We start from the raw sequence: 18,615 nt of genomic DNA, 5'->3' as shown, positions 1-18,615 counted from the left end.
TGTAGCACTTGCTCTCTTCCAGTCTTGAGGGACAATCTCAGTTGCCATGGCCTTTCAAAGATTATCAAGGTGGACTCCCAAAGACATCAGTCAGCTTTATCATTGGCAGAGTATGTTCGGCCTATTTGTTTACGTGCTCCTTAAACTGGTCCTTCTCCACCCAGGGAAAGTTTCTTTGCTCCAGACAATTTCTCAATAGGTTCAGCCTACTTGGTTGCGGGGCCTTGAGATTCTTGAAGTTTAGGAATTTTTTATTTCAACAGACATAATAAAGTGCTCCAAATTTACTTATAATACAAGGTAGAGAGTTTAAGTATACACAATCCAGTGTAGAGATAGGTGTCTTTTTTATAGTTGAAACAGTAGTATGTGGCTCCCCATGGATCATTACTTCCTCAGAAACAAAAGAAAAACTAGAACTAGGTTTTTGATGCCTTACCATTTGTTTCCTGAAGAGCATCAGCTTTGCTAAAAGAGTCAGAGGAAATGCACAAAATCTCTTAGAGCATGTTGCATTTCCATAAAGAAGGTGAAGTCAACATTTTTGTGGTGTTCTGAGAGGTGTATGAAATAATAAGGGAGAATATGCTTGAAGAGTCCCTTTTAGTTCTTGGTACAAGACTCATATTATCAGGAAGAAAAAGCCCTGTGTAGGGGCAGAATAAAAAAGTACCTATTTGCAGGTATTTCTGGAACACATTTTCAGGTCATTGATTCTCCTTTTCAGGATAAAGGCTTATTACAAAAAAAAACCAACCAACCAACCAACCAAACAACCAAACAAACAAAAAAAAAACCACAAAAAAAAAAAAAAAAAAAAAAAAACACCAAAAAAAACCCCAAAAAAACCCCACCTCGTTACCATGCAGAACTGCTGAAGCCTGCAAGAAGTCTCAGATTCCTGCCTTATTAAATTTGTTTAGTCTACTCTTGGCTGGCATCCATGTCAACAAGGAAGATGATTGATGTCATTGTGAGGCTACTCAATCATCTTTGAAATGCCAGTTAGGAGGGTTCCTTATGCCTGAAATGCCTGAATAAGGACAATTAACATTCACATCTTCAAGAACAAGTTCACAGAGAAACATTTTGAATTCCTCACTAGTGAAAGATTAAACAGAATCTCCGATTCCACAAAGCAATGGCTTGTATGTTTGGCTTCACAGTTTCTTGTTGTAGAATGTGCTGCATGTGAAGTTCTTACATGCAAAGGAAGACTTGTCAGCCTGCCTGACAGAACTGTCCTGAGAGAAAAATTAATTTTCCACAGATAATAATTTCCTAGCCTGTCTGACAACTGATTGCAACTGTGTAGGTAATAAACATCTTTCTATCCTATAATCTCACCATCATCTTCTCTGACATAACTAATAGACCTATTTAATTTACAGCAGAAATTGTAAATTCCCCCAACGCCATCAGAAGTATTTAGTGAAAAATTTTACTTCTGTAGTATATTTGAAAATGTATTCAGTAAATTAGTTTTCTGTCAAGTTTTCTTGACAATCTATACTACTTTTTTGTTCTACAGTTTGGATTCCCAAGGCTACTTCACAATACATTGTCTTCGTATTGTACCAGTTCTGAATGTGGAACTTCTGCTGCTCCTAAAGTAGTAAAACTAATTGAAATATTAGCAAATAATCTACCACTTCTTTTATGCATTACAGTCCTGTCAGCTTCCTTAAAAACAGTGAACCAGTGGCCTTTTCTGGGTTTGATTTACAGACACAAAAGCATTCCATGAGGTGCAGAATGAGTATTTTAACTTCCCCAACCCAACACAGGTCACAAAAAGTTGAGAAGAACCTGACTGCATAAAAACAACTCATGTAAAGAAGTATAAATAAAAGTAACTCTTTAATTCTATTTCTGCTGTAAACTGCTTTTCGAAGTGTGGGGGTTTTTTGGTTTGTTTTGTTTGTTTGTTTTTAGTAGCTTAATTGAACCTTAAATAAATGACAGCCACTTGAAATACAGGGGTTTTTGAAGCATATATTGAGTAGAAATCATAATTTACTGCAGGCTGTTGCAAGGTAAGGAAGTTAAGAAGGCTCTGGTAGAAGAGAAAAGCCATTCTTTATTGACAGAGGTTTTTGTTTTTTTTTTTACTTTTAAAATTAATTTTTAGAAGAACTTTGAAAGGTAATTTGACCATATGGAAAACTGGGTATTCAAGAGCTTTTGAAACTCTTGGATCTGTCAAAATCTTCTCATTTCCCTCCTAAAACAGCAACGGGTTTATGACTGAATTCTATACAGAAGGTGAGGTATTGCACCACTTTCCCCTACTTAAGTGTCAAAGTAATCTACATTCTGAACACATAGAAAGCACCCATTCAGCTGCCTTATCACAAAAGACATTTAACTTGACTTTTTCTTCCCCTGGCTAATCAAGGCAGTAGCATCTATGTGAATGCTTATTTTTTCAGTCAGAGTTCAGTTTTCTTTCTAATACTTGGAAGTGTTAGAGATCTATTTCCTTGCAACAGCACACCTGAGCTCTGATCTGCTGGAGGAAAGCAACGGGATCCAGATGCAAGATGTGCCTCTTACAGTGGGAACTTGTGACTGACATGTACAAACCAGCTGAGAATGGCTTTGGCCATGACCTCAGCCCCCAGACTTGTAGTGATGAGCAGGTCAATGATGAGCAATGTCATCCAGGCAGGCCAGGAGGCTGAGATCTAGACTGACACTCCTATAGCACCACTGAGGCAGGACTGACAGCCCCGAGCTAAGCTGACAAACAAACATTCTGTTTATTCTCATTGTTTTGTGTGTCACGGGTTTCTGCATCACACACTTTTCAACTGTTCCTCTGACAACAGATGTATTATTTCTGTCCTTACGCCTTATACAATCATGTAAAAGGAAGCTTCTTAAAGTAATAATTTACATTCACACACCTCTCAGAAAAGTGAGAGTATTAGTCCTCTCCCTCTCTGCCCTCAATGTACAGAGTGTGCTCTCCTCCCTCTGCTCCTACAGAGTAGAACTCAAGTACAACCAGGTTAGACTGTATGGTGTCTATTTATTCCAAATGTCAATTCAGAGATACCAAACACCAGGTATTTTATATAGGTATTGTGTTAGTTCAGCACATACTGATTTGTAGCTGTAAGAATTCAACAGACCTGTAAACTAAATAATAACGCATGAATAAGCCAGCTATAAGAATTCAGTTTGACAATTAGATATGAAAACCCAATTAGATATGATCAGCCCAGTTATCATCCAACAATTTGATAGCAAAAACAGTGACACAGAACTGGTTGATTTAGGGACTAGCTTTCTCTTCCCTAAAACTTTGGCCACTGTTTCCCTGCTGTCTTGTAAAACACAGGATATACAGACTAGGACAGTCACCTCCAGTACATCTGGTACAGTCTGGGACAAGACTTCCCTTGAGGGCAGTATTTTACTGACTGTTCACTCAATATGCTGAAAGATGATGACTGAAAAATCTTAAAACTAGCAGCCTCTATCATCTGAGGGTTGTATAGCCCTAAACATGTACTTTGTATCATAGCCCTGATCATGTGTCTTGTCAAATCAAAAATTGCAAGCCAGTGTACCCAAGTGATACACAGACGGTTGGAATATAGAGATCTCTGTCCCTTCAGCTCAGGAAATAACTGAAGGAGGGAAAACAGCTGGGCAGAAGGAAAGGGAAAATATACTCTAGGTAGACCTCTAGCTGAATTCTAAACCTTTACCAATTTTGAATATGTTCTAATGGATCATAATCCTTTGCTTGTGACTTTTAGGGGAAAAAAAAGATTATGTTTAACATCATCTGCCTTCTTCTCATGCAGACCCCTTATTTATAGCCCCATTTGTCTCATATTACTCATAGCACTAGGGAAAGGCTCTGATTTTCATAACTCAGTCCCCTCAGCTGCTACTTACAGCAGCATTTATCATTAAACCAGTACCCTTCAACTTTCAGTCCAGCTCCTTATGCTCCTCACATCTTTGGGCTTCACAGCATTCTCAGCAATCCACTGGCCCAGTATCAGCCAGTATCAATTTATTCTGTTATTCTTCCCTAGTTTCTCCTTATACTTTTTCCCTTCCGAATTCCTTCCTGCCTCTGTAACCCTTAATCCCTGTTTGTCAGCAAGAGTTGTCTCATTCATATCATCCCAGCCACCCCTCCCAAATATTGTATACAATCTCCATCTCTGACTTCTTCCTGTGGAAGTTGTTTAAAGTTACTTAAACTCCACAAGATCTGGTGAAAGGACAAAGTTAATCCATTACTGTAATTTACTGAACTATTAGCACATCTGGATGCATTCATAGTACACAGGCTTGTTCTCAAAGATGCATGAGAAAGTTGGTCAGAGCAAAAGGGAAACATGCTGGGCTTCTTAGCTTGTCAGAACTTGTGTGGAAACTAATATTCAAATGCCAGGCTGAAATAGAGAATCGGCAGAAATCAAATTCTTGCTATCACCACAAGGAGATGTACTGCCTGTTACCTATGGCCTGGATGGCCCACTAAAAAAATTATACTGTCATTGCTAGTAAGAAAACTAATGCTGGCATTGCAAGGCCACAAGAACTGGTGGGCTGTTAGGTTTGTTATTAGTTTGAGTGAATTTACTCAGTGCAAACTGAAATTGAGTACCAGGTGTCTTTTCTTATGATGAATCTGAGTGTGGGATAACACCAGAGACCTTGAAAATATGTGCACAGGCAAAACACAGAGGCCACGGGGCTGTAAACATCTCACGGGCAGTCTGCTTCTGGTTCTTGACAATTATAACCTTAAGTGCTGAGAACATTTCTTTAAACATAACAAGGAGGATGAGGAAGCAATCAACAGCAAATGCACGTAGATTAGGCACTGTTTATGAATAAAACAGATAGATTATGTGGCCACAGGAAGTCAACATCCCCAGAATTTCAGAGTATATCATCCAAGGAAAAGAGACCAGAGAATTAAAACTCACTGACAAAGTAAAGTTTTTTTGAAATGTACTAGATCTTGATATTTGAAAGGAATTGTTGCTGGCAAATGGTTGTCATCACTGGATTATAGAATTTTCTTCCTAAAAACTATATCAAAGCTGCAAGAACATAATCTCTTTCAAGGACCAAGGCTCTTCAAATATCTTTTATCATGCCTGTCAAGTTTTAGGGCTGTATAGAAGTCTGTGTCTGAGTACTTAAACTACATGCACTGCTGTTGTCTCAAACCCTGTAATTCCTGAACGAAGTATTACTGCATGTAAATTCAGTTTGCCTAGTGTGATAACTATCAGTGTGACAACCATCACACTGACAAGCCATGAAATGGTCAAGCAATTGCACGAAACAATCACTGTAGGTCCCTTCCAGCTGGAAGTATTCTGTTGTATTCTCTGTATGATTCTCATTATTGTCTGTAAATACATCCATCAAATCCTCAGTGTGAGTTGGCTCCTCCACTGAAATAAAAGACAAACCTGAAACAGAACCAGGGTTTTAGACACAGGAACATAGTTTAACAGAATATAATGTCGGAATGATTGTGCCCTGACCTTCTTTAGGAAGTATTAGGGAGGGTAAAACTGCCTGGGTTGAAAAAGTTCACAATTATACTATTATTATTTGTTTCTTGCTTTAGTGCTATATGTTAGAAATATTTATATATGTGCATTTATATATATATATATCACAGTGTGTCATCTTACCTTTCATTCTACTGCTTTAATACCAAATAATTAAAAGCACAGGGGCTCAATCTTCTCTCATTTTTAGGCTATACTACACAAAATGTTATTATGTCATTGCAAAATTATCCCAGAAGTTAGTAACTTGTGTTCTGGAGGCATTTTTTTCCTGCACCTTTACCTGATGACTGAATAAGGAGCTTGCCCCAGGAAAGAAGGGTATGTCTCTGTTCTGTGGAGCTGGTGGTAAATGTTTGTGCAGGAAGAACCTAGAGCACCTAAGGATCTACAAGAACAAACTGGGGTTTTGGCCTCAAGTAATGTAGTTTAGTTGGAGAAATGTCTCATGGGGTAGGTTGTATATTACAGTGAAAACTAAAATTCAGTAAAACGTAGCACCATTATAGGCTTGCTTCAGATATTACAATTTAGAAATACTTAAGCAGCTGTTTTTTCAATCAGCAAACTTTTGGGGTAAACTTCATTATGATTATTCTCAGTGTTTGTATGCAAGCAGCATTAAAGTTACATTCACAAATTGTTTTGCAAAGCCAATATTGAGTGTCAGGTGTTTTCATAAATTGTTAATTGTTTTTAGTATCCTAAAGTTCAACAGACTACAGTATGGCTTTCAACGCTATGTAATTCCTGAAATTATACTGTTTTAGCCCATATGGTATACATCACTAATACCTGGAGTACATATACCTTCTCTATTTTCTCTGGAGAATTTTCATAAAAACAGTAAGTATGTATTACCCATTGCATACATGCAACCTTTCCTATAGGGACTGTATTTTACTCAGCTCTCTTTCTGTAGCAGTCATTCAGCACCCCTAAAAAAGCTATGCCTGCATTGGTATCCACCTGTGACTGCATTCAATGTAATTGAGCAGTAGAAATGCTTAGTAGGAGTTCTGTTGTCAGGAAACTTTCTTGTTTATGAGACAGCCTCAGGCAACTGACCTGTTTAGAGAACTGGCTGGTTTTATACGGATACAAACATTCTATATGTTTATATTGTCTGCAATTCTTGGTCACACAAAGAGAAAAAGAAATTATATTTATATGGTGTTCTAACTATAATTTATAAAATTTATTCCTTTGTAAAAGACAACATCCTTTTCAAGAGCCACTGGCATATTGCAGTGTATCACTCATCAGGGCCATTTCTGATTTTAAATTGAGGCAATTTCTGAGGCTATCTCTCATGTAGTATTACACAGTTTAGAATCTGCTATTTGTGTTCAATCAGTCACTGCAGTCTGTCAGAAGGATGCAGTTCTCCTTGGGGAACAGTCAATACCAGCAAAAATAATTACTGTACTGTAACTGTGGTACTAACATTGTGTGTCAATGAGACTCAACTCCATATTACTCACCAAAACAAAACAAACCAGATAAAACAAACAAACAAACAAAACATTACCAGATATGTACCATAAAATCGTAACCATTTAAATGATTGTTTTTCAGTTCCATTAAAAACCTCACAGACAGGCCCAGAGTGTCACAAATGTCAGTCAGAGAGTGTGAAAAATGCATATTTTATGATTGGCTTTTTGCAAATGTTACAATGAATATTATATGTGTAATGTTAGAAAGTTATGCTGTCCTAATTCTTTTAAGTAGTGTGTTAAATGTAGTTTTAGGTTACAACATAATGTTAAAATAGAAACTCTGTGATATAGGATTTGTTACAAGCTCAAGCAGGAAGATGAGATAATCAAGAAATTCTTCACAGAGTTGTCAGCGAAGGGCACCCATAAAGAGTTACAGCCTCCTTATCAGAAAAGACAAACATTCTTCCACCTTCTCTCAGCCTTTATGGAACCAGCAAGATTAAGAAGTTGACAAAAACCAGAGAAGTTCTTAATTTGCAAGGAAGTTATGCATCATGTATGAGATATGAATATGCAATAAGCTATTGCTTTTAAGGTTATTCCTTTGTTCACAAGGGATGCTTTTCGTGACTTTAAGTGTCTTGTAATTGTCCTAACTCTAAACTTTATTATTCTAATTGTATTACTGCTTTTATAAGAATTTTTAAAATTTTAAAAACCAAGTGATTGGCGTTTTTCACAGAAGGATTTTGGAGTAAAATAATCTCAGGAGTGGCCTTAGCCATTGCTTCACATTTTACCACTTATTTCCACATATCATGGAAAAGTTTTGTGTGAACCAAGCCTCTACAACTCTTGAAATGAGTTATAGCTGGAGATGAGGGTGTGGTGAGGCGGGGGTCGGTGAGGGGACAAGAGGAAATGGCCTTAATGCGAGACATGGGAGATCCAGATTAGATATTTTTTAAAAATTAGATTTTTTTTTTTTTTAATTGTGACTGTCAGGGTGCGGTCATGCACTGGAATAGGTTTCCAGGGAGGTGGTGGGGTCACCATCCCGGGAATTTTAAACCTTTTATGTGGAGCGCCCGGCTGGTGCTGCCGCGGCGGAGGCGGGAAGCGCTGAGGGCGCCGTCGCAGCGCCCCCTGCCGGGGAGGCGGCGCTGAGGGGGGAGCGGCGGGGAGAGACGCGACCAGATGGAAAAATTGTGACTATCAGGGTGGTCATGCACTGGAATAGGTTTCCAGGGAGGTGGTGGGGTCACCATCCCGGGAATTTTAAGTCTTTTGGGTGGAGCTCCCGGCTGGTGCTGCCGCGGCGGAGGCGGGAAGCGCTGAGGGCGCTGTCGCAGCGCCCCCTGCCGGGGAGGCGGCGCTGAGGGGGGAGCGGCGCCATCGCTGCGGCGAGGAGAGACGCGACCAGATGGAAAAATTGTGACTATCAGGGTGGTCATGCACTGGAATAGGTTTCCAGGGAGGTGGTGGGGTCACCATCCCGGGAATTTTAAGTCTTTTGGGTGGAGCTCCCGGCTGGTGCTGCCGCGGCGGAGGCGGGAAGCGCTGAGGGCGCTGTCGCAGCGCCCCCTGCCGGGGAGGCGGCGCTGAGGGGGGAGCGGCGGGGAGAGGCGCGGCCATCCCGGGAATGCCGGCACCGATTGGCGCGGCAGGGAAGAGGCGCGGCCATCCCGGGAATGCCGGCACCGATTGGCGCGGCAGGGAAGAGGCGCGGCCATCCCGGGAATGCCGGCACCGATTGGCGCGGCAGGGAAGAGGCGCGGCCAGACCGGGAGCGGCGGGGCCGGGAGCGGCGGCGGCGCAGTCGCGGGCGGGCCGTGGCGCTGCCGCCATCTCAGCATGGCCGGCGAGTTCGAGCTGTGTCCCGGGCGGCGCGTCGGCGGCGACCAGCCCTGCTTCATCATCGCCGAGATCGGGCAGAACCACCAGGGCGACCTGGAGATCGCCAAGCGCATGATCCGCATGGTCAAGGTGAGGCGGGGAGCGAGAGCGCCGTGGGCTGGGTTTATTCCAAGCGCAGATTGTCTGCAGGGAGACCCTTGCGTTTGGCTTTGATAAAAGGTCTGGAGTGCTTCTCCTGTGAGGAGCGGCTGAGGGAGCTGTGCTGGTTCAGCCTGGAGGAAAGGAGGCTCGGTGGTGACATCGTCACTCTCTAGAACTTGCTGAGAGGAGCTTTTGTCCAGGTGGGGATCGACCTCTTCCACCGGGTAGGATGAGAGGACGTGGCCTCAAGCTGTGACGCAGAGGGTAAGGCTGGACATCAGGAAGAATTTCTTCGCAAAAAGGCCGAACAGACATCGAACACCACCCCAGAGAGGTGGCGGAGTCACTGTCCGTGGTGGAGTTTAAGGAAAGCCTGGACGTGGCACTTGGTGCCGTGGTGGGTTTGACAAGGTGGTGCTCAGCCACCTCAAGCACTCGATGGTCTCAGAGGTCTTTTCCAGCTGATTCATTGTGTGATCTTGTGTCATGGCTGCAGCCCCACAGCTGGGCATGAGCTTATGTGGAATTTAGGAAGTATCAGGCAGCTGCTGAACCGTCCCTAATGAACCTCCAGTTAGACTTGGTTGACATCAGACCTTTATAGCACTAAAGCTTGTGTCATCCAGTAAGACACCTACACTGCTATCAAATTTGATGTTATATTCATTAGATAGAAAATCACACATCATCACTGCTTGGGGCATAATTGGAGACTGCTCTAATCAGGATATGACTTCAAATTAATTATTCCAGGAGGTGTTCAAGAGGTATCTGGTGCTGGTGATGTGATCTAGAGGTGATACTGGCTGGTGATGTGTTCTTGTGGTGATGCTGGGAGGATAGTCGGGCTGGATTACCTCAAAAGTTTCTTCTAGCCTTGATGATTCTATTTCAGATACATACTCCTTGATCCACAGAATCCTGTGCCCTTTTTAAATGTAGAATTATCAGTGACAGTTAATCTGGGAAAAACACTACAGAAGTCAGCTCTTGAATAAGCATCATGCATAGCTAAGTAGTTTTATAGGTTTAATATGATCTCTCTGAACTGCTGCTCTACTAAGTGTTTCGGGACTTTGAAATAAAAGGGTTCATGTGTGTGTACGTCCACAGTAACTTGGTGTTCATTACCATTTCTGTGATTGCTGTGGTGATAATGTGAAAACTCCATAACAGATGAGCACATCACTTACTCACTCCTTGCACTGAGTTAGGTGAGTGCAGGTTCAGTTGCATTTCCACTCGGTGTACACCAGCTTGTTTTGCAGGAGTGCGGAGCCGACTGTGCTAAGTTCCAGAAGAGTGAACTGGAGTACAAATTCAACAAGAAAGCCTTAGAAAGGCCTTACACCTCTAAACACTCCTGGGGAAAGACCTATGGGGAGCACAAGCGCCACTTGGAGTTCAGTCATGACCAATATAGAGAGCTAAAGAAGTATGCAGAGGAGATTGGCATTTTCTTCACAGCTTCTGGCATGGATGAGGTATGTAAGCCATACTGGAGCGACAGGGGGAGTCTGGTTGTGGTGTCTGTTGGGCATTACTTAGGTGTGGTAGTTCTTACAGAAGAAGAATATATGGACAATCAATTTCTAACTGAGAGACCTAGAGTAATTTGCCCTGTGTTCATCTTTGTCTCTACAATGGTTGGCTGAATATTTTGCCACCTATGCTGAGATGCTTATACACAGTAAGTAATATTAGGGACAAGGCTTCATTTTGACCTTCATCAGCAATTGAGGCTTTGAGAGTGTAGATCAAGATGGCAATCAGACTGCTCTTCGGTGTTGTCTGGTGTGTTGGTTTCAAGCATATCAAACTTCCTTCTGTATTTAAACCAGATTCCTTTCTTGATCTGATCCCTATTATTTCCTTCCTTTTTTCCTCTCTCCTTACTGTTTTCTAGATCCCCTGTGGTGTTTCTAAGCAGCAGGTGTTTATGCCTCTATTTCTTTTATTAATTTCATGGAGGGGCTCAGCATCTTGTCCTGTTACTGCTGAATCATATACTGATTTTTGCCAGTGGGTTCTTGAACAGTCAGAAGCCAGCTTCACAACTCCATGAAACTCCTGCTGCTGTTCCCCCTGAAGATGTGTGTACTTGGAGCTGTTGCATGTCACTTGCCTCAGAATAATGGTAGTGACAGTATTAACAAATGCAACATAGAGTTGATATGCATAAGCTGTAACGGTCAGGTAACAACTGAACTTCAGTATAGATGAGAGATTGCAGATTTATTTTTCTCTGTGGCATAGAAAATACAGAGAACCAAACGGAAAGGGACCCTACCCAGAAGTAAGCTAGCCACTCTTGCATATGGCCAGCAGAGCAATGTCCCTGGCTTTCTGGAAGTAGACATATCCAGGATAGGACAAGGATGTCGTTTACTTAATGTTTTAAGGCAGTCTGTTCAGTGTCTCACTCTTGCAATCAGAGACAATTCCTGATATATCAGTGTTATTTCTTACAATTTGTTTTCCCTCTTCATCTGATGATAGACGAATATGATTTGTCTATTTGTATATAGTAATAGCTCAGTGCCACGGATTCAGAAATTGATCTGTGAAAAGAGAGTGCGATGATGTTTCTTTTGTTGCTATCTTCACATCTGAACAACATGTGCTTCTTTAAGAAAGGAGTAAATGAATCCAGGAGTCTTGGACTTCTGTATCTGGGATCTTAAAAGACCCACGTGCCTTTGGGGAGGAAAAAAACCCCACATTCCTTCTTTGATGTTAAAACCTCTGGTTTCTAAAGGCTGTAGTGCAACACAATACCTTTTATAGGCAGCCACTGAGACCACTTTCTGCTGTTGAGATCCCTCTTTTTCTCTGCTGTGCTCCTTTGTATGTGGCTTTATCAGCTAATTAACAGAAGCAATATGTTTGTGCTATTTTTTTTGAGCAGTAATTACATTATACAACTCCTAATATTTGTGGTGGCGTCTCTGCAAGACGGGTTTGAAACCTAAAATATTGCATAAAATGACATAAAAACTCTTTAAGAATACATTAAACTTCTAAAAGTTTTTATACATTACTTCTGTAAATTTAACATAATCGCCAGAAGTTCAGTTATGTCAAAGAGATTAACTTGTGTGTTTAACTGTATGAGGAAATTATTTAAGTGATGTGTGAAATAAATAAAAAAGCCTATGAATAACTTCTTTATCTATTCTGTTCCAGTGTGTACTGGAGACAAAGCAGGATCTCATTGAACCACTCCCTTTAATGTCCTTCCAGTTATTTGAAATTACTTCCTGGTTCTTGAATCTCTTAAAGACGAGCTGCTAATTTTCAAGAGATATTTACCTAATGAAGAGTGGCCTTAGATGCGAGTACCTGTAGTATTTAATTTTTTGCCATCTCCTGAGATAAGATCTGTGCCTTTTTAATATAGAATAATCGTTGTCTTTATGCACAATGCATCTGCATAAATTATACTAAATAGTTAATAAAGAGATGTTATACATCACAGGTGCAAGAAATTTAATCCCTGTCATACTGATGATAGAAAAATTAGACCAAATAAGACATGATTATCTTCATGGACATAAGCATTCTTTCTCTGGCATTAAGTAAATGTAACTGCAATAAGGAAAAAGCTGAACAAATTAAAAGTGTTTGTGGGTCATCAGTTGGGGGCATAGGTAAAATTTCATTGTTTTCTCCAGAGGTGAATGGAGAATTTAAATACCTCTTGCGTATGAGAGATTTGGAATTTAAATTTTCTTCCAATAAAGCGCTAATTTTTGAAAGGCCACTTACTGATGTAATACTTATTTTCAGGAAGCCTCTAATAATTCTTGAATTGTCTTCAATATAGCACTCACATTTTTAGGTATAATTAGCATTTAAATAAACAGTTTTATAGTCTTTGCTTTGGCATATTTTAGTGTCTAGTATCTCTCCTAAAAGCAAACTAATTTTGGATTTCCGTTTTTGGGCACTTTTGGTCTTTTTTTTTTTTTTTTTTTTTTTTTTTTTTTTTTTTTTTTGGTACTTATTTAATATTCACAAGTTTTCAGTGTGATGAACCTATTATACTACCTGTAGTTTTAAACACTCTGTGGCTTAATATTTCTGACCAGCAGGATGTGTGTGGCAGGAAAACTGTGTGCTTGTATCACATTTCTTCTTCAACAGGCAGACTTACATCTGCAGGTAGTTGCTCTCTCTGGTAGTGTTTAAAAAAACAGAGACAAAAGCAAGAACATTGGGATAGACAAGTTCATCCTGAAGCTGAGATGGAGCTCCCTAAGCAGCAGAATGTACAGCTGGTGTGACCAGAGACTGCCTTGAGACAGTGATCCCAGTCAAAACTCTGCAACAAAATAGAAGTATGAAAGAGGGCATCATAATTATACTTCACCTGGAGGGAAATCAGAAACTATAATTGTCAAGAAAGCAAATGTCACTTCCAGAGCAGTGATTTTTGTGAAGATGTCTATAATACCGACCTGTTTAATTAAGCATTGTGTTTGCTGTGTTAGAAGGTTGTTCATTTCCAAACACAGTGGTTAGTTATCCCTTTATCCAGCTGGAGTGGGGTCTTGAAACACAGCTATTTCTTCTCCTTGTAGATGGCTGTGGAATTTCTACATGAGCTGGATGTTCCATTTTTCAAAGTAGGGTCAGGAGATACAAATAATTTTCCATATTTGGAAAAGACTGCAAAGAAAGGTAAGCATTTTCTTTGAGCCATTTTGGTGAACATCAGTAGCTCAGTTGTTACATTTTTCCTCCAGTTGATTTTTGGGGAAAAATGTGAAGTTGCTTTAAAAGAAACTCACCCTTAGACTTTGAAAAAAAAAAAAGTTTTACCCAGCATTCTTTTCTAGTTTTACTGAATTAATTTACTTAAAGAATTTAATTTAATCTTCGGTAGCTTTCTTGTAGACCTAGGACAAAACTTGTGTGTATTTTCTAATGGCTAGGTCGTCCAATGGTGATTTCCAGTGGGATGCAGTCCATGAACACAATGCATCAGGTTTATCAGATTGTGAAGCCCATAAATCCAAACTTCTGCTTCCTGCAGTGCACCAGCGCGTACCCGCTTCAGCCAGAGGACGTCAATCTCCGTGTGATATCGGTCAGTGAGTAACCCCGAGCCTGCGTCGGTGGGGTAGCAGAGAAGGGCAGTGTCCTTTTACTGAGATACGCTTCCAGCTCTTAAGGTGTGCTGGAATTTGCTTCTGAGAAGTTATGTGTCACATTCCTCTAATTCACACTGAAGTAAAAAGATCCACCACGTCCTTTATTAACAGAACTCATCTTTGAGGAATATGATAAAGGATATTGCTGGAGTATTCACAGCTCAACAGGAAAACATGACATGGTTAACAGGTTAACCCTGTGGTTTATAATGCTAAGAAAAATTATGTAGACTGTGGCTGTTAAGAAGGTGCATGAAGTGAGACTGTAATCTAAATAGAGAGCTAGACAGAAATTTTATTTAAAAAGTTTCATGAAGTATCAGAGCCATGAAAAAAATTGATTCAACCCTGCTATAGTTTCCTGCATTTGAAATGTTACTTGGATACACTAAATAGTGATGTAAGAAAGTTTTCCCAAACTGTCCAGTGATCTATGCACACATAGTATATTATTTTTAATAGAATGCCACCTGGCTGCATTTAAGTGCCTTTAGGATGTGGTGAGTGCTCTCTATGCATGGATTAAAAGATTGCTTCAGATTTTAAATATAGTGTTGAAGAAATCTGTTTGGATACAGATTAAGTTTAACCAATCCACTGGGTTCTTGGATAAAAATAGGATACTATTACTGTTACTTAAACTGATACAGGCTTTGAAGACCTTGAGTAATAGAACTGAATTAAAAGGAGAAACATAGATTGTAGAAGAGAACATGCTTCCTTTTTATTGTCAGTATTGATAATATTAGTTAGATTTGGAATGTGGTGATCGGTAATGCAGTGTGACTTGTTGAATTTAAAAGGTTGCATTCTCTGCATAACCAAGTACTTGTTTTATGGCACAGTATTTGTCCACTGCAGTTATCACTGTTAAATTTACTTTGTCTTTGAAACTGCTACCGTGGTAATTCAGACCAACTCTGTCGTGATTCAAGGCATATCAGTCAGCTTTTCCTGATATCCCCATTGGCTACTCGGGGCATGAAACTGGCATAGCCATTTCAGTGGCAGCTGTTGCTATGGGTGCTAAAGTGCTGGAACGCCACGTGACTCTCGACAAAACATGGAAAGGAAGTGACCACCAAGCATCTCTGGAGCCAAATGAACTGGCAGAGTTAGTGAAAGCCATCCGTACTGTGGAAAAAGCAATGGGTTCTCCAATCAAACAGCTCCTGCCCTGTGAAATGGCTTGCAATGAAAAGGTAACTAATTTACACCTATAGCTAATAACTCTATAGTCAGAAGAATAGCTTGCAAATTGTTTGTTGCACTAGTGTTTCTGTCTCTGCACTTAGAGAATTTCACACTGCATAATGTTGTGAGTTTTGATTATAATAGATTTCTGTGTTTATAATCCAGTGGTTAACTAAGTTGAGTAACAGCATGGAATCATTTAGGTTGGAAAAGACCCATGAGGTCATTCAGTCCAACTTAACACTGCCAAGTCCAACCATGTATTTTCCTAAGTGCCATGTCTATATGTTTTAAATAACTTCAGGAATCATTTCTCAACTGCTTCCATGTTGTAGACTGTTTTGAGTGCTTGATCACCCTTTTAGAAAAGAAATTTCTCCTAGTATCCAGTCTAACCCTCCCCTGGCACAGCTTGAGGCCATTTCCTCTGGTTCTGTCAGTTGGTGCCTGACTACAAGCGCAACCCGCACTGGACTAGATCCTCCTTTCATGGAGTTGTAGAGAGTGATAAGGTCTCCTCTGAGCCTTGTTTTCTCCAGGCTAAACAACCCCAGCTCCCTCAGCCACTCCTCATAGGACTTGTGCTTCAGACCTTTCACCAGCTTTGTGGCCCTCCTCTGGATTCACTCCAGCACTTCAGTGTCCTTGTAGTCAGGGGCCCAGAGCTGGACACAAGGCCTGAGGTGTGGCCTCACCAGTGCCAGGTACTTGGCAATAGTAAAAGGAATAATATGTCTATGATTCTATATGAGCTGCTTTTACACTAAGCTAAAATACCAGTCATTCTAATCAGATTCCTTCCATTGTGATTTTGAAAAATTCCAGTGAGCCATTGTCCAGTTTCAGTAAGTATCTACATGTGCCTGGCAGCCTAGTTACATTGAAAGTAACCATGCTAAATTAATCTTCATTTGGAATAAGTAATGGAGAAGGCAGTTCTACACAACCTGTTCTCAAATAATTGCAGAATATTTTTTATCCTTTTTTGTTATACTAAGCTAGCAATATATTTAACTTCAATATTGTTTTTTTTTCCCCCTCCCTGCAGCTGGGAAAGTCGGTAGTGGCAAAAGTGGCAATTCCTGAAGGTGAAGTATTGACACTTGACATGCTGACGGTGAAGGTGGGAGAGCCGAAGGGATTTCCCCCAGAATGCATCTTTGATCTGGTGGGCCAGAAGGTCAAAAAAAATATTGAAGAAGATGAAACCATCACTGAGCAAGTAGTGGAAAATCATGTAAAAAAAGTGAAGTGCTAAACCAAAGCATTCCATTCCGTATTTCTCAATGTACTACCATGCAACATGTTTGAGAATAGCAGCATGGTAGATTAGAAGAAAGGGGTGTAATTATGAGGGTGCAAACAGGTTAGAATTTTCAGGTTCTCATTAGAAGGAAGTTTCAGAAGCAAGGGGATATAAATTATGAAGATTTTATTAGAAACTGTATAGCGTTGTGCCTAGGAATTGCCATGGTCCTCTCTTCTCCATTTCACTTAACCTAGATTAATTTGGAGTTCTGCCAAATAAAAGACCACAGTCTGCTGCTTTCCAGCTTCCCTTTTCTGTTAATAATACAGTAAATCATGAGAAATTTATCTGCACTTTGAATTGTTCTAGCCCTGTACCTTTTCATGCTCCTCTCTTTTCTGCCATTTGCTGAGCCCCTGTGATAGGAGGACTTTGCTTGGAGTTGAATACAGATAAACAAAAGTTTACATACACTGAACTGAAAACTACAAATGCAACCTGGATAGATTTATTTTTAAGATCAAAGTCTTAAAGGTGTCATGATAAAGCAGTGGGTTGCAGGAATCTGTGTTCTTTGGGAAAATGGGCTTCTTGAGAAAGCTCTCAGGAGACAAGGAAAGGAAGCATAAGGATATTTAGAAAGGTCCCGTTTAAGGGGAAAGAGAGCCTTTTGTGAACTGAAAGGCCATAAAAGGTAAGCCAGAGATTGAGCAGGGACAAAAAGTAGATCTGAGATGAATCAGTAGAAATGGTTTTAATTTATGCTTCAGAAATTGTGAAAAATATCTATTGCAAGTTGAGTGAAGTCTGGACTATTTAGTTGGTTCTGCAGAGCACTGGGTGCCTCTCTTTGGACCTGGAGGACAGCTTCTCGGGCAGGAAGCGAAATGCTGGTGAAGTCTGAGCAGCTTTTTTTTCTGTACTAACCAGCAAATCCCCTACATTGGGGTTTTTGTCCCACCACTGGTGTGTGAGATGGCTGAGGCTGACTTCCTGACTACATCACACCGTTACACTTCAGCATAATGGTCAGTACCTGCTTTGTGTGCTCTGCTCTTGCATCCCAGCTTCTCCCTTTCCAAGGGAGAAATGCAATGCCACTCCTATCACCTGCTGCTTTTTCCTTTGACTAGAAGGGAGCCATATAGCAGCAGCTGCAACCCACTAATTTTTCAACTACCTATGCTTAGCACAGAACTGCTTTGCAATAATTCATCTGCTTCTTTTCTGTGGTTGAATCATTTACTTATGATGGTTACTTGGAACTTACTACCTTTTTGTCATGAGTTGGTGAAGTATCTTGAATTTGATGGTGAGTGGTTTTGTACCTATTTGTTTACTTTGAAAATTTTCCCTTGTGCATTTCTGAGAAAACTGTATTCACATCTTTAAATGGGGAAGCAGAGGTTGAGTCATATCCTTCTCTATATGTGAGCTGTGACTGGTGCAGCATGCTTGCCTTACATTAAAAAACTACTCAATTGTTAAAAGATTTGTTTTTTCATTTCAAATTTGAAAAATAAATTTAGCTTATAAAACAAGCTCTTGTTTCTGCATTTCAGCCTATGGTCAGACCTTGCCTTCGCCAGCACTGGTGATGAAGGTCCTTTAAGTATTCGAACAATGTAAAATTACCTGACCAGTGTCAAGTCACAGTGGTTTTTTACTATGGGCTAGTCCTGGAGACTGCTGTAAACAAAAACTCCAGAAATTTCCAGGACCTTAATTAATGTATTGGGGGGGATGTGGGAAGAAAAATATCAATATACAGAAACTTCCAAGCTGTGTTCCCTAGTTCTGTATGAATGTTGCAGATTGGACACAAAGATAAATGGGCAACAGATGCACCTCTGACCTGGTGTTCTTATTGCACCTGTGAGCCCTCCAGACATTTCATCCTCTGTTAGCGGTTGTACACAGCTTTTTCTCATGCTGCCACTCAATGGAAAGAATAGGGCCACCCCAGAAGTCCAATTCAGTTTCTGTCTAATGCAAGACCAGCTAGTGACTAT

The 18,615-nt window shown here is 40.5% G+C and overlaps 1 protein-coding gene across 1 annotated transcript; it reads left to right on the top strand.

Moving 5' to 3' along the window:
- The first annotated feature begins 8,799 nt into the window (after positions 1 to 8,799).
- Positions 8,800 to 18,144, top strand: NANS (N-acetylneuraminate synthase). The gene is made up of 6 exons (XM_021533864.2): positions 8,800 to 8,992; positions 10,273 to 10,488; positions 13,588 to 13,687; positions 13,942 to 14,096; positions 15,096 to 15,362; positions 16,403 to 18,144. Exons 1-6 carry the CDS (start codon positions 8,861 to 8,863, stop codon positions 16,610 to 16,612), a joined length of 1,080 nt encoding a protein of 359 aa, XP_021389539.1. The 5' UTR covers positions 8,800 to 8,860; the 3' UTR covers positions 16,613 to 18,144.
- Positions 18,145 to 18,615: the final 471 nt, after the last annotated feature.

This window comes from Lonchura striata, chromosome Z, assembly GCF_046129695.1.
Source record: "Lonchura striata isolate bLonStr1 chromosome Z, bLonStr1.mat, whole genome shotgun sequence".
Taxonomy (NCBI): domain Eukaryota; kingdom Metazoa; phylum Chordata; class Aves; order Passeriformes; family Estrildidae; genus Lonchura; species Lonchura striata.
The sequence above is the reverse complement of the archived record's forward strand: the minus strand, read 5'-3'. Positions and strand labels throughout refer to the sequence as shown.

Excerpts from the sequence above, each read along its gene's own strand:
- NANS (XM_021533864.2), top strand. The coding sequence starts at position 8,861 with ATGGCCGGCGAGTTCGAGCTGTGTCCCGGGCGGCGCGTCGGCGGCGAC. Across the intron at positions 10,489-13,587 it reads CAGCTTCTGGCATGGATGAG|ATGGCTGTGGAATTTCTACA; the intron begins GTATGTAAGCCA and ends TTCTCCTTGTAG. Across the intron at positions 13,688-13,941 it reads GGAAAAGACTGCAAAGAAAG|GTCGTCCAATGGTGATTTCC; the intron begins GTAAGCATTTTC and ends TCTAATGGCTAG.